Raw genomic sequence first — 13,189 nt, 5'->3', positions numbered from 1 at the left:
CCCTACCTACAAAGACATGCCCCAAGATTCTCCAGGATGCATCTCTGTAAGCGGGAAAAGCCAGACAAGTGCCCCAGGGGGTCCAATCCTGTGAGGAAGTTCCCAGTGTATGCAAGACTGGGCTCCTCAAGCTCCAGAATAACATGTTGCCTGTTGTCCTGCAGCATGAACAGGCAGGACAATGCGCAATATATGTTTTCCCAATGAAGCAGGTAAGTCCCAGTAGAGCTGATGCTGCTTCATTTGGCAGTGTCTGTTTCTATACTTAGTCTCCCTAGGGCAGGGTTAACATGCTAAATGGGTAACTACAGACATTTTTCCTGTGGCTTCCATGTTATTTCTGTCATTTTTATGACTTAAAAATGGGTTTCAGCCTCACAGACTGTCAACATATCACTCGACACATCCACTGAATTGAGACATTTAAATACATGTGTTTCTGCCTTGCTATGACTTGCCTGCAACTCCCCCAACTAAAGTGAAACAGGATTTCATAAAGCAACTTGACCAAGAGAACAAGTTGATGAAATCAATGGTGCAGATTTGCCAGGAAGCTGTGATTGGGTGTAGAATTCTATATAACAAATTAGTTAAAGGTTACTAAGTGGCATGTAGGCATACAAAGTTCTTTGGGAAAATTCGATAACTTCTATTAGACCAACTGAAATAGTTGGAAAAAATCTTCTTTGCAAGCTTTTGGGTACAAACAACCTTTATCAGGTTGAAGAAGTGTCTGCAGTTGGCCTGTGCTCTTCCTGGATGGAACAGAATACAGCTTTAATATTGTATTGCAATTATTATTTCTATTGATTTCAGTGGGCTTTGATTCAGTTTCAGAAAGGTACCTGCATTACTAAATAACTATTTGGAAAAAGTCGACCAGTTCTTTGATCACTCCAGGCTGAAAATTCATATATGCCACTTAAAGGTACAGGTTGTAGCCACGTTGGTCTAAGGACACAGGCAGACAGGGTTCTTCAGGTAAATCTGATATCTTGTATTAGACCAATTAAAATAGTTGGAAAAATTCTTCTTTGCAAGCTTTTGTGTACAAACATCTTCATCAGGCTGAGGAAACATCTGCAATTGGTCTGTGCTCTTCCTGGTTGGAATAGAATAGAATAGCTTCAGATCAAAGAACTGGTCAACCTTTTCCACATAGACATTTAGTAGTGCAGGTACCTTTCTGAAGCTGAATCAAAGCCCACTAAAATCAATAGAAATAATAATGTCAATAGAATATCAGGTCTTTTCAAGAGCAGTTGTATAAAAAGCATTCTGAAAACAATGTTTCTTAACTGCATTTGTTGTTTTCAGCCCCCTGTGATAAGACGGCCACCAACAGTTATTTGTTACATATGTGGCCGTGAGTATGGAACTAAATCTATTGCCATCCATGAGCCGCAATGTCTGAAAAAGTGGCACAATGAGAATGACATGCTACCCAAACATCTACAAAGACCTGAACCCAAAAAGCCAGAAGTCAAATCCATACAAGGTAAGTGAAAAAATAAGAGGAAATGGAAGGATGAAAGCGGTAGAAGAAATTGGGCTTTAAGAATAAGTAGATGTTTTGTATAGGATTTTCTGCATCCAGTCAAAATGGGGTCTATTTCTGGTGGAGATAATTTTGCTTTATGTTTAAGCATTCTGTTTTCTTCTGCCACTGAGTCTGTAAGAGTTAAGTGTAGTCAGTGCCTCTCAGGTAATGCCGCTTTTCTTTGTCAGAAGTTTCCAATCGAAAACCAGTCAAATTTCAATCTGCTCCATAACTACTGCATACATTATAGTTACTTTGTGGATATTTTCTACTTTTTTGGATCTTTTAAAAAAGAAGTGGTTCAAGAGTAATGTGCAATTTTTATATGTCAATTAATTAAAACAGGCATCCAATTAATCTGGCCTTGCAGATTGGATGAGTGCCACAGGGCCAGTCCACAGGCTGAATCAGTACCATGGACTCTCCCTCCCTCCTTCCCATGCCAGATCCAGAGCATGTGCCTGCTCCTGGACCCATGCTGTATATGGTGCCTGACCCATATGCCCCACACCTCACTGGTTCAGGACCCATGCTGCATACAGTGCTTGCTCCAGCTGGCTTGGGACCTGAACTGGCCGGAGGGTTGCAACTTGCAACATGAATCCTAGACTGGCCGGAACAGGTGCCCCATGCCTAGTCCCAGACCAGCCATGGTGGATGTCATGGGTCATGCAGATCTTGGACCTGGCACCTTGTTCAGTGCAGCTCCCAGGCCCTGCGTGCAGGGCTGGTCCAGCACGCACTGTGAGGGTCATCTCAGACACAGAAGCAGCACGAGGGACTAGGTGATAGGGATCCATGGGCCAAATCCAGCCCAAAACCCAGATCTCTGACACCCCTGCATTAAAACAAAATAACCTTCAGGCAATAGTAACTTTGGGACTGAACACACAGCCAGATTTTCTTCTATAATGTTGGCCATACAAACCTAAACTCTAGCAATTTCCAGTGATAACCAGTGTTGCTTCTGAGATAGCAGAGTTTTAACCCTACTCTGTAATAACAAATATGAATGCTAACTATGTGGTCATTCAGGAGAAATGTTGAAGGTTTAAAAGCAGCTACTATATACATTAGCACACAGCAATTTGCTGTTGACTAAATACACACACACACACAAAACTACCATTCCTTCTGCAGTGAGACAATTACTTCAGTCTGCCTGCTCTCTCTGATCACTAGCAGCTTAACATAAAAACACATTCCATTGTAAGTATCAAAATATAACTACAGTGGAAAAAACTGCAAGATGTAAAACATTCTTTTACTTTCTTTTCTTTAATTATGGAATATTGGACCCAATTCTGCAAGGTCATTCTAAGTTCCCTTCTCTCCTTTACCTCCTTATAGCTATAAGAGCTGAGCGGGCCCAGTACATTCTAGAATTGGATCCTTATATTTACTTCAGAGTCTGTCCTTACTGCAGAGGACAGCAGCTTGAGTAGGACTTTATTGTGTAGCTGCTCTCAGCCACGTGGCCAACCCAGATATTGAGCATGTGAGTTAAATCTGCAAGGGAAAATATGCCTCCTGAGAAGGCATGTTCATGTCATTTCTCTTTTTATTGATCAGCTTTTTTATTGTGGGATACAGCTGAGAAAGAAAAAGATAAGAGGACTGGATCTGAAAGAGATTGGTTTTCCTGGGTTTCAAGGGATGTTCCAGGTTTTGTTGAAAGGTTGGTTGTCATCTTAGCCACTAGCTGTTTTGGGGAAACGAGGAGAGGAAAGAAAAGCATCTTCCATGAAAGAGCAGCCCAGCAGATGTCTCTCAGATATAAATATGAGTATTTTTTCATGCCTGGGAAAGCAGTCAGGCATGGCGTTGAGTACTTCCCATGAGGTGTTGTATGCCACTAGTTTCCCCAGAGGCACTTGGCAGCGTGGCCCTATCTCTCTGCTGGTGAAAGTCTAATCCATACCACATTTGAGCAAAAACTACATGCTGCCCCACTTCCTGGGCTCCAGAAAATAATCTTCATTTTGTTCTTTTGAACTAAGATGTGCTCCAGTCATGAGGGGAACACTCACTGACCCCCAAACCACAAATGCGTACGGCATGCCTCTCCGCTTCACAACTCAGGGGAGGGGCTAGCCTTTCGGTGAATGGAACGAGCAGCATTTTAAGCCAGAAATGTGATCTGCTTACATAAAGCTTTTTATAACTTACATAAAGCTGTTTTGTAAAAATATAAAGTGGCACTGGACAGAACCAGTGTGTTGATCACACAGTGTTTTGTTTGTGCAGTTTACACATGCCTGTAACAAGAAACCGCCTCCTTTTTTTACTCTCTTTTTTATAGTCAATAAACTTTCCAAAGTACAGAAAAAACACATTCATTTCCTGCAAGCGAAAGGGATATTTGTCTCAGCCAAAAAAAGAAACACCACTTTGCTGCTCTTCTAACAAAAAGAACATTAGGAACAGACATATTAAGAGTTCTAAGGCTTATTGCGGTTATGAGAACCATTGGATATGAAACGTATTAAAACTTTATGAACTCTTAATGAATAGATCCATATCATGCCAGTGATAGAAACCATGGAATATTTTTAAAATGCACGGAGCCTTTTTTTTTGGTGCAGTGACACTCACAGTTTGAAGACAAAATCTATTTAATTATAGCCATTATCTATGTAATGCTATATGTCTTATTTAGGTTCTGGAAAGGCCAACAATTTTCCTGTTTCAAATCAAGCCTTTTTTCCCCATATTCTTCAGATGTAGTCATTAGGCAACCTAGCTTTGAAATATGTTTAAAAAAATAAGTTTTGAAAGATCATTTAAAAGTGAAAGGAAATAAAGCTTTTATGGTATAAATGGCAGGATTTAAAATGCATTTAAAACAGGTGTTTCAAGCCTAAAGCTATACTCTTACTAAAGGTAAACTCCCATCAAAGGTAGTGAAGGTAAAATGGGGGCAGGGATTATTTGAGAACTGCAGAATCAACCCCAATGACTTCAGTGGGAATTTTACCTAAATAAGAACTTCAGGGTTTGTCCATATGAGGTTTGGGGCTTAATCTAACTTTTATTCAAGTTTTTAGCAAAATATTTATAGATTTCAATTGGAGGAGAACTGGGGCCTTTGTCCAAAATACTGAAGAGGGAACATGCTGAACTGAACTGAACTACACTGAACTCTCTCCATACCCTTGGCTAGATTCTTATTAGGCAGATCTTGAAATAAGGCCAAAAAGTGAAATTCACTGATAATAACATGTATGCAAAAGATGTTAACAATTAGTTAAGAATGCATGCCATAACACATAGTGCCATGTTTTCTTCTCATTTTAATACAATACAGAATGGTACTGTTTGTAGTTAACTTTATTTAACCCCTGGGACAATAAGCAGAGTCTTCTTTCTCTCTCTCTCCCTCTCTCTTCTTTTTCTCATTTCTTTCCTTTCCTTTTGCAAAAGCAATATGATTTGGTTAAAACCAAAAGACTCAGGCAGGAGGTATTTCCTGCAAATATTTTCCATGAAGAGCTGGATATGGCTCTCCAGAATGAAAGCTGATACTTTCTTTTTTTAATTTTCCAGCCCATGGTTTCTATGATCTTGATGCTTTAAATGAGGCTTCCTGGAAGAGTGCCCACAGCCAGTTAGTTCCATGTGATATTTGTGGGCGTACCTTCCTGCCAGACAGACTGATCGTCCACCAGCACTCTTGTAAACCGAAACCAGCAAAGTAAAGTGCCCTTGTGCGGATACGCACGTCCCAGCCAAAGCATAAGAGGAATAAAATCTGGACAAAAATAAGTGGACAGAGCCGCAGTGCACTGTCAAATCACATGATCCAAACATCTCCTATGTAAGATTAATAGTAGCTGCTAGAATGTAGGTCAAATACAGCAATGTTTAGTACACCATTATAGAAATGTAGAATATAATTTTATTTCTGTGCTCTAAGAGGTAAAGCTTCAAAGACATGTGTAAGGGAGTACTAAGGTGGCTTTAAATTAGTTGCATCCCCTCTTGATCCTGCGCTATTCTTCAGGGCTGGAGACACCAATTAAGGAAGTTTCTCTGGGCTTGTCTATGGCCTCTAGTGTTTCCTGGAGTCTCCACAGCACTGTGTTCTGCGGCCCTAGCCTTTACATGCCTCTGGCACAACCCTTTTTTCAGAACTAGCCAGGGTGTCTATGGTTGTCTTCCACCAAAGAAAGGTTACTCCAGAACTCCAGGAAATTGTAGCGTCCCTTTAAGTTCTTCCGGCTGTTAGCCAGAACACAGCACTGCATTGTGACTGTGCAGAGATGCCCAAGTCAGCTAACAATGAGCTAGTTCTGAATATAGCATAGAGCATTAGTGCCCTGGGCCAATATACAATAAAATTGCTTTTACCCTGTTTTATCTAGTTCATTTGTAGCCAACTTAGGTACCTCTGCATGGCACTGGATGATGCTATTGCCTTTTTGGCCTGGCAAGGAGAAAAAGAAATGACACATGGGTAAGTCTGCCTTTTTGAAAGGTTCAGGTTCATCATCCCCTCTTTTCCTTAACAGCCACATGCTACTGCTTGGAAAGCAGTTGTGCCTAAGAGAGAGTAAAATGCCAGAGGCATACTTGTCAACAATATACTGATGACATCTAACTATATGTCTCATTCCCAAATGATGCAACTATCATTGATACTAAGCTGTCTGAGTGCCTACAAGAAATCGGTGCTTGAATGAAGAGCTGACTCAAGCCAAACTCAGGCAAGGCCAAAGGAATGTAATCAGAAAAGGAGAATGCTTTGAATATAAGCTAGTTGAGATGTTCTCTCCACCTTCCATTTTAGTGCAACGCCTCAGGGTCCTTTCTGACTCTTCACTGGTTGTGTCCAGATGGGAGCAACCATGTGGTATGTGGCACTGCAGACATGCCTGAGGCACCACATACCACACATTCAACTGTTTTCTGTGCTTCAACGGAGCAGTATGGAGGGTTGGGGGGGGGATAGACCCCTGGATATCTAGGGGTCAAAAAACCTGCACCAAAAAAAAAAAAAAGCCGTTCACCTGTGCGCACCACTCAAAACTGGGGCCTGGCCAGTCGGAGCTACCTCCAGCTGCCAGCCAGGCTCCGAGTGGCAGGATTGCCACTGCTGCGGCCTCAGAAGGCTCCCAGGACCCCAGGTAAGGCTGCTAGGGCTGACCCAGTGCTACCTGCAGCCTCCCCTACCCCATCTGGGGTAATCTGCCATACACCAGAGGGCACATGGCACTGACGTTCCCCAGGGACAACTAGTAGCGGCACATGTGCCAGTGCTAGTTGTTCCCGGGGAACCAAAAGTCCATGCTTGTGTGAATGCAGCCACAATGATGACAGGAGGAAATGGCACCAGTACCTAAATATGATTTCTTCAACCTCTACTTTGCTAGAAAATGTTGTCCCTTCCTCCTGACTGAAGACCTAGCCACAATGATCCAGGCATTTGTCACCACTAGGCTGAATTACTGTTATTCACTGTATTTGCAGCTGAATGTGAAGACAATGCACTGGCCCCAGCTAGTACTGGAATTAGCTGTATGCCTTCTCCATGGCATAATCTGCCATGAACACAGTGGGCCTGTGCTCAAGTCTGTCCCCTAGATCCTAGTCATCTTTTAATTTCAGTATAATGCCTTGGTTCTATGCTTCAAATCCATTAGTCAGTCAGGCCCCTGCTACATCAAAGATCACATTTTAATCTATGAACCACCAAACCAGATGTATTCCTCTGGGACAATGTAGATCAGAAAGTCTAGGGCTTCCTTGCTATTGATTTTATATGGAAGGCACCATGAAGATGGGTAACAGTATAAAAACCTAAGGACAGATATAGATAGAATTTAGAGATTATTCTTCATTCCAGAGTAAAACACTCAACAATCCAATATATCATATGTAGATGGCAGGGAAAAATCAGTGTCAAATATTGAGGGGGTCTACCCTGTAATAGTCAGTGATGCTGATTGGGATTTTGCCTTCTTTGTCCCTTTCCTAGATGAATTTCTTTTTAAGATCTTGTTAGCCTCAGTTCTTAATTCAGAACTGGAACCAGCCTGTGGCCTGTAGAAGGATGTAACTCACCTGGCCAACACCAGGGCTGTCCAACTGACAGTTAATGCAAAGCCTCTGGGCTCTGACCCAGCCACTGCTCTGGCTACCACTCCCTCACCTGGCTTCTCAGGAATGGCCCTGCCCTAAGGGGTAGATTGACATGGTGCAGTGCAGCCTGCAGTGCTGGGGGAGCTGATGGCATAGTGCCACAAGGAAGCCTGAAAGGAGCTGAAAGTGAGGTAGAGCCCTGGGCCATGTGTGTAGTGCAGCAGGGTGAAGGGAGGGTTGCCTGCCTGTGCACACAGTGCAGCAGGGATTGAGCACCCACTCACCTGCCTGTGTGCAGGGTGTGCAACCTCATGGGGGAGCATGGTATCTTTTAGCACTGCTCCCACAGTGTGCAGCTCTGTAGGGTGTGCTGTAGGGTATGTGGTTCCCAGCCTCTTTGAAGTGGGACAGCTCTGGCCTACACAATCCCAGATATAAAAGTGCTAGTTAGTAGAAAAGCAAATGAGCTCATATAATGTTGTATGTGACTGTCCCCATCCTCCACAAGGAGACATGCGTTGGTGGCTTGATCTTGTGCTTGTTGGATGTCATAACAAAACTCCACTCTTACCCCCTTAACTTCAGTGCTTCAGGATCAGGTGTTACCAGACTTTGTGTGAAAAGATCTGCTGTCTCATACCCGCAACCCATGAGACCCCATCCCTTCTCCAGGCATACTGCCTCATTCCACAGCATTTGACCTCAGAGTAGGAAGCCCTCACTTTTTTATGATCTCTTAGTTCTCAAAACCCTATAGCTGAGCCACATGAGTTCTGCCCAATAAACTTGGGCGGTGGAATCTAGCCCTACTCTGTGTACAAGTGTGACCACTTGAGAATGCCAGTATAATGCACAAGGGTACACTTTCCTTAGGGAAGGTCTGGGAGTGTTTTTCTTTCTAAATCAGTATTTCAAAGAATGTTACAGAATAGTAAGTGCCAAAGCACAACAGTGAAAAGGTTAAACATGAGGAAATAATATACACTTTAACAGGGTTGCAGAAGAGAACGCTTCTTTTTTTCCCCTCTAAAGTGTTTTATTAAGTGGCCAGTGAGGTTATTTGAAACGTATGACAAAATCCAATACACGCTGTTCAGCAATAATATGAACTTCCTGAACTGCTGAAAGAGACTGGATTCATGTAAGTTTTCACCTTCAGTTTTAATGCCATGAAGCTGCTTGTATGTACCATGTGACAAATGGGGCTATTCCTAAAGCATTTGCACTTAATGTTGCATTTATAAAACTCAGGCAAGTTAAAGTTGATAGCTTTATGCACTTAGAAATGAAATATGGACCTCAACTACTTTTTTTTCCAAGCTCACAGTTTGCCATATGAGCATAAGAAATAAATACAACTGTTCAGCCATTTAGGAAATATCTCTGGCCCTAGCCACAACAACAATTCAATTCAAACTGGAAAAGTTACCAGCATTCTTTAATAAAAATAATTTCCAAAACAATCAAGGGCTCCACAACAGCCCTTTTTTTTTCCAAGAGAAGAATATAATTTTCTCTAATTATTATATTTCCAAAAATCAAAGGTTCAGTTTTTCCTCTGCAGTGCAAACCTAACAGACCTGGCCCCTTAAGGATCTTCACTGCATGGGGACATTCCTGGGTGACACTGGAGCTATTACAACTTTCTTTCTTCTGGCTGAGATGAGTGATGTAGCCAGAGGAAAAAGGGCATAGACAAGCTATTTCCATGCCCAGTAATCTTTAAGTACAAGAACAGCTCCTGAGAGCAGTTGGCAACTATAATGAGGGGAGGAAGAAGTTTCCCAGAATCTGGGAGCGCCCACAAGATATGGGTGAGGAATGCATTGGTAGCTGTTTAAGTGTGCACAAATCAAATGCTTGTGAAAGATACCCTATTAGCAGTGCTGGAGACTAAAGTCCTCAGTTTATCCATATCAGAGCTATGTCACTGGCAGAAGCATATCAGGTTCTGCTCTGTGATCTCAGCAATCTACCTCAAACCTGGCCATAGGTCCATGTTCAAATTAACTCAGTCACAGATCTCTCCAGTGTGACGACCAGCAAGGATGTTCATCTGTGCTGATTACAGCAGTGAATTCTGTGATGATTTGTCCAATGGAAACTGCATTAATAACCACCAGCCAGCCTCACACTAAGCTGTGTGATCAGCCTTTTCCATATTTCTTCAGCATTCATTATTCTGCTTCTTCCAGAAGAGAAAAAATGGAATCAAGAAAGCAGAGTTTTAACATTCCATGCTTTTGGAACTATTGACTGTACCTTAGCTACTTGTCCCTTTTTTTTTATCACACCCTTAGTTGGCTCATAGCTGGTCTCACATCCGTCCTATTTTTCTGCTGGCACCACACACATGTTTCTGTCACCTCCACAGAGCTGAAAAACATTTTCCTGCAGTTCTTGAAGAAACAATAAAAATCCATCTAGTTTGCCATAAATGTTATTGACAGGATTTAGAAAATAACCATGTAGTAATTATAAAAGAGCAGCAGCTAAAATTTTACTAATTCTCATACAAAGTGCAAACACCCTGAAAGAAGAAGAGTCCTTCTTCAGGTCTGAAATAGTCATTGCATTAAAGTAGGTCAATGTGACAGTGCAGCTTTGCTGCCTGCCACTTTAAGGGCAGGAGCAGGCAGCCACCAGGTGCCTGATGAGGGTGGCCATTTTCAAACATAGGCTTGAGAGGCAGCAGTCTGTGTTCAGCAGCCAACAAGCCAATATCGGGCTGAGTTGCTCCTGGAACACCCTGGAGGTAAGAGCAGGAGCTAATGGGGTGGCTTAGAGGCTCCTGGTCCTAGGCACAACTTGAAACTGCATGCTGCCAGGGATGGGTTGCCTGGTGGGGCTGTTTGTGGTGGGACAGCCCCCCAAAAGTGCCAGGTCAGTTACTGCCCTGGTTAAAGGTGAGGAAGGGTGCCTTTATAATCCGAGCCCCCACAACCTAGTGGGTTAGAGGGTAACCTGGTAAAGAGGTTGGCAGGGCCAAGGGGGTCCAGAGTGAGGCAAGGTGCCCAATGCAAATGAGGGGTAAGGAACCCAGAGTTTGGGAACGGGCATGGAGCCTAGTGAGAGGATAGGAGCCCTGACTGTGTGGGGGGCAAGGAGTAGAGGCCCAGGCCAGAAGCTGGAGGGTGCTAGAGCTTGCCTTTCTGCTCAGCTGGAGCAGACAGCTTGAATCTGGGGGGAAACTGGAACAGAAGTTCAATAAACTGGTTTAACCTAAATCAGTAAAATCTGATACTACATCCATCCAGATTTATCTTAAACCAATTTTGGCCATTTTGAAAGTTTTTTATGTATACTGAGCTTCTGTTGTCTTACAGATTTGAACCAGTTTCCAATCACTTATACCAGTTTATGTATAAATTCTGTCCCTAGCCCAGAGGCCTTCATTCCAGGGAGGGAAGCCTGAAGTAGGGTATATGGTCATTCTATCTTCATGTTCTTACTCAGGCTAGATTCCCACTGAACCTGGATATCGGGACCTGGCCTGGCCAAAAAAGAACTTACAAGTGCAAGTAAATTATTTATATGGAAAACTTATATCTAGCTTGGCAACCTGGGAGTGATGTATTACTTCAATGATCATTACAGCATCATATGGAGAAGATATTTAATCAGCAGAGAGCTTATTTTAGAAGTGATCATTCTAAGATTTGTGGCTCCATAGCTACCTGCTTCAGTTTCTTAATGGGTATGTCTACATATGCAATTAATGCAACTAAATAAACTGCAATTTGAGCTAGAGTAAACTAATCCTGACATCATTGTCTACATGTGTGTTTAAGCACAGTAATTTACTCTGCCATCAGAGTACCTGTGTCTGATGGGACTATCTGACTGAGCTATAAATTAGTCTGAACATCAGCCTAATTGACATGTACATGTAGACAGTGCGCTTTATTGCTCGGTTGACTTTGCTGTGCAGTAAAGTGTCGTATGTAGATATGCCCAATGGGGAGGATAATGGTTTTTGTTTTTTTTTTAAACATGGTGAAAGAATAATGAAGAATAAAATGTGGACGTCCAGTCATTGTTTTTGTTAGTTTAAGTAGAAAGCATCATATTTTATAAGCATAAACGTTTTGCAAAACTATTTTACTTGAAGCCTTTTGGCTGCTAAATCTTTTTGTGTTCAAAAATTGTATATTTTTATAGTTAAATATTACTAAATCCATTTATTTTGAAATAAAACTCTTCAAATGTGATTCGAACTTCCTTAGTCTTTTCTTTTTACAAAAACACTGTCCCATTTACATAAATATTTTGATAAATCATAGGAATGACAATGTCCAAATGTTTCTAAAATTATATTAGTTTCTTTGTAAGTTTGGTTGGTACCACATAGACCTGAAGTAAGTTTGCCATTATCTAGTAATTATGCTCCTGATACCACCTCCTGATCCCTGAGAACTATATCTTTCTATGATTCACCAATGTCAGATAGGGTTCTATAAACACAGACATCAGTTGCAATGTTGCCCTTGACTTAAATCAGTAAAGGGTACAACCCATAGGAGCATCCAAATGAGTGTGGCCATGCAGTCTGTGGTGCTGCAAACATCTGCAGCACCACATATCGCACACTGAGGTGTTCTCCACAGTGCAAGGGTGCGGTGCCTGTGTGTGTGCTGCTCTGCTTTGTTTTGTTTTTTCCCCCTCTGGGTTTTATTGACTCCTGAATATCCAGGGGTCAAAAAACTCCATGGGGGGGGGAAAAGTAGAGGCGTGTATGCACCACACATGTGCACTGCTTAAAAGCGGAGCTGGGTTGCCCAGAGCCATGCTGTGGCTGCCAGTTAGACTCTGCCTGGCAGGATTGCTGTGGCTGTAGCCCGAGGAGGCCCCCAGAACCCCAGGTAAGGCTGCTGAGGCCAGCCAAGCTAGCCCCAGCCTCCCCTACTGCCTCCGGGGTAACTTGCCATGCACCACAGTGTGCATGGCATGGGCATTTCCTGGGGACAAAGTAGCTGCAGTGCAAGGTGGGAAACCAAACACCCACATGGCCCATGATATCGAGATGACCAACACGGTAACACTTTTGGACTTCTGTTTATGTAACAGCAATTTTATCACTAAAAACCAAACTCTTCTTCCAGCATGTTGGGCAAATAATTTGTCAAGGGCCTGAGGAACTTCGTGCAGGTTCTTGTCTGAATAAAGGTTTTTCAAAGTAAAGGTACTCTCTCTGGGTGCATCCAGATGAGCGCGCATGTGTCTCTTGCCCCACCTCAAACCCCTTTAAGGCAGGGCAACGGGCACGTGCACTAGGGGTCTAAAAAAATCGAAATTTAAAAAAGCAGAGCAAGGCATGATCCCAGACCGTGTCCTGAGGCAACCTGAGAATGGGTCCTCCATGGAGACACTCTGGCTGCCAGAGGGTCTCTATGGTTGGCCCCTTGCCCTGGTGCTGAAACACACGGCCAACCAGGCCAGGCCTCATGTTTCAGCACCAGGACTCTGGTGCTGGTGAGTAAGGGGTCAGGGGCTGGAGGAGGCGGGAGGGGACCATGGGGGGACCCCTAATAGCCCTGTCCACTCCCCCAGCCTCCCCAAAGCCCCCCA

At 43.0% G+C, this 13,189-nt stretch overlaps 1 protein-coding gene across 4 annotated transcripts in view; it reads left to right on the top strand.

The window, feature by feature from the left end:
* Nucleotides 1–13,189, top strand: part of LOC102381659 (zinc finger protein 474-like) — a 49,996-nt gene that overhangs the window by 32,887 nt on the left and 3,920 nt on the right. For 2 of the 4 annotated variants that reach the window (XM_006029027.3, XM_025210466.1), the window contains exons 4-5: nt 1,318–1,498; nt 5,087–6,139. In XM_006029027.3, coding sequence (XP_006029089.3) covers nt 1,318–1,498; nt 5,087–5,238 — 333 coding nt within the window. In that variant the 3' untranslated portion in view covers nt 5,239–6,139. Of the gene's footprint in view, nt 1–1,317; nt 1,499–5,086; nt 6,140–13,189 lie in introns of those variants that run through there. The other 2 variants (XR_324478.3, XM_025210467.1) reach the window with 2 other exon arrangements.

This window comes from Alligator sinensis, unplaced genomic scaffold (genome assembly GCF_000455745.1).
Source record: "Alligator sinensis unplaced genomic scaffold, ASM45574v1 scaffold1451_1, whole genome shotgun sequence".
In the NCBI taxonomy this organism is placed as follows: domain Eukaryota; kingdom Metazoa; phylum Chordata; order Crocodylia; family Alligatoridae; genus Alligator; species Alligator sinensis.
This window is presented reverse-complemented; position numbering and strand designations above follow the sequence as displayed.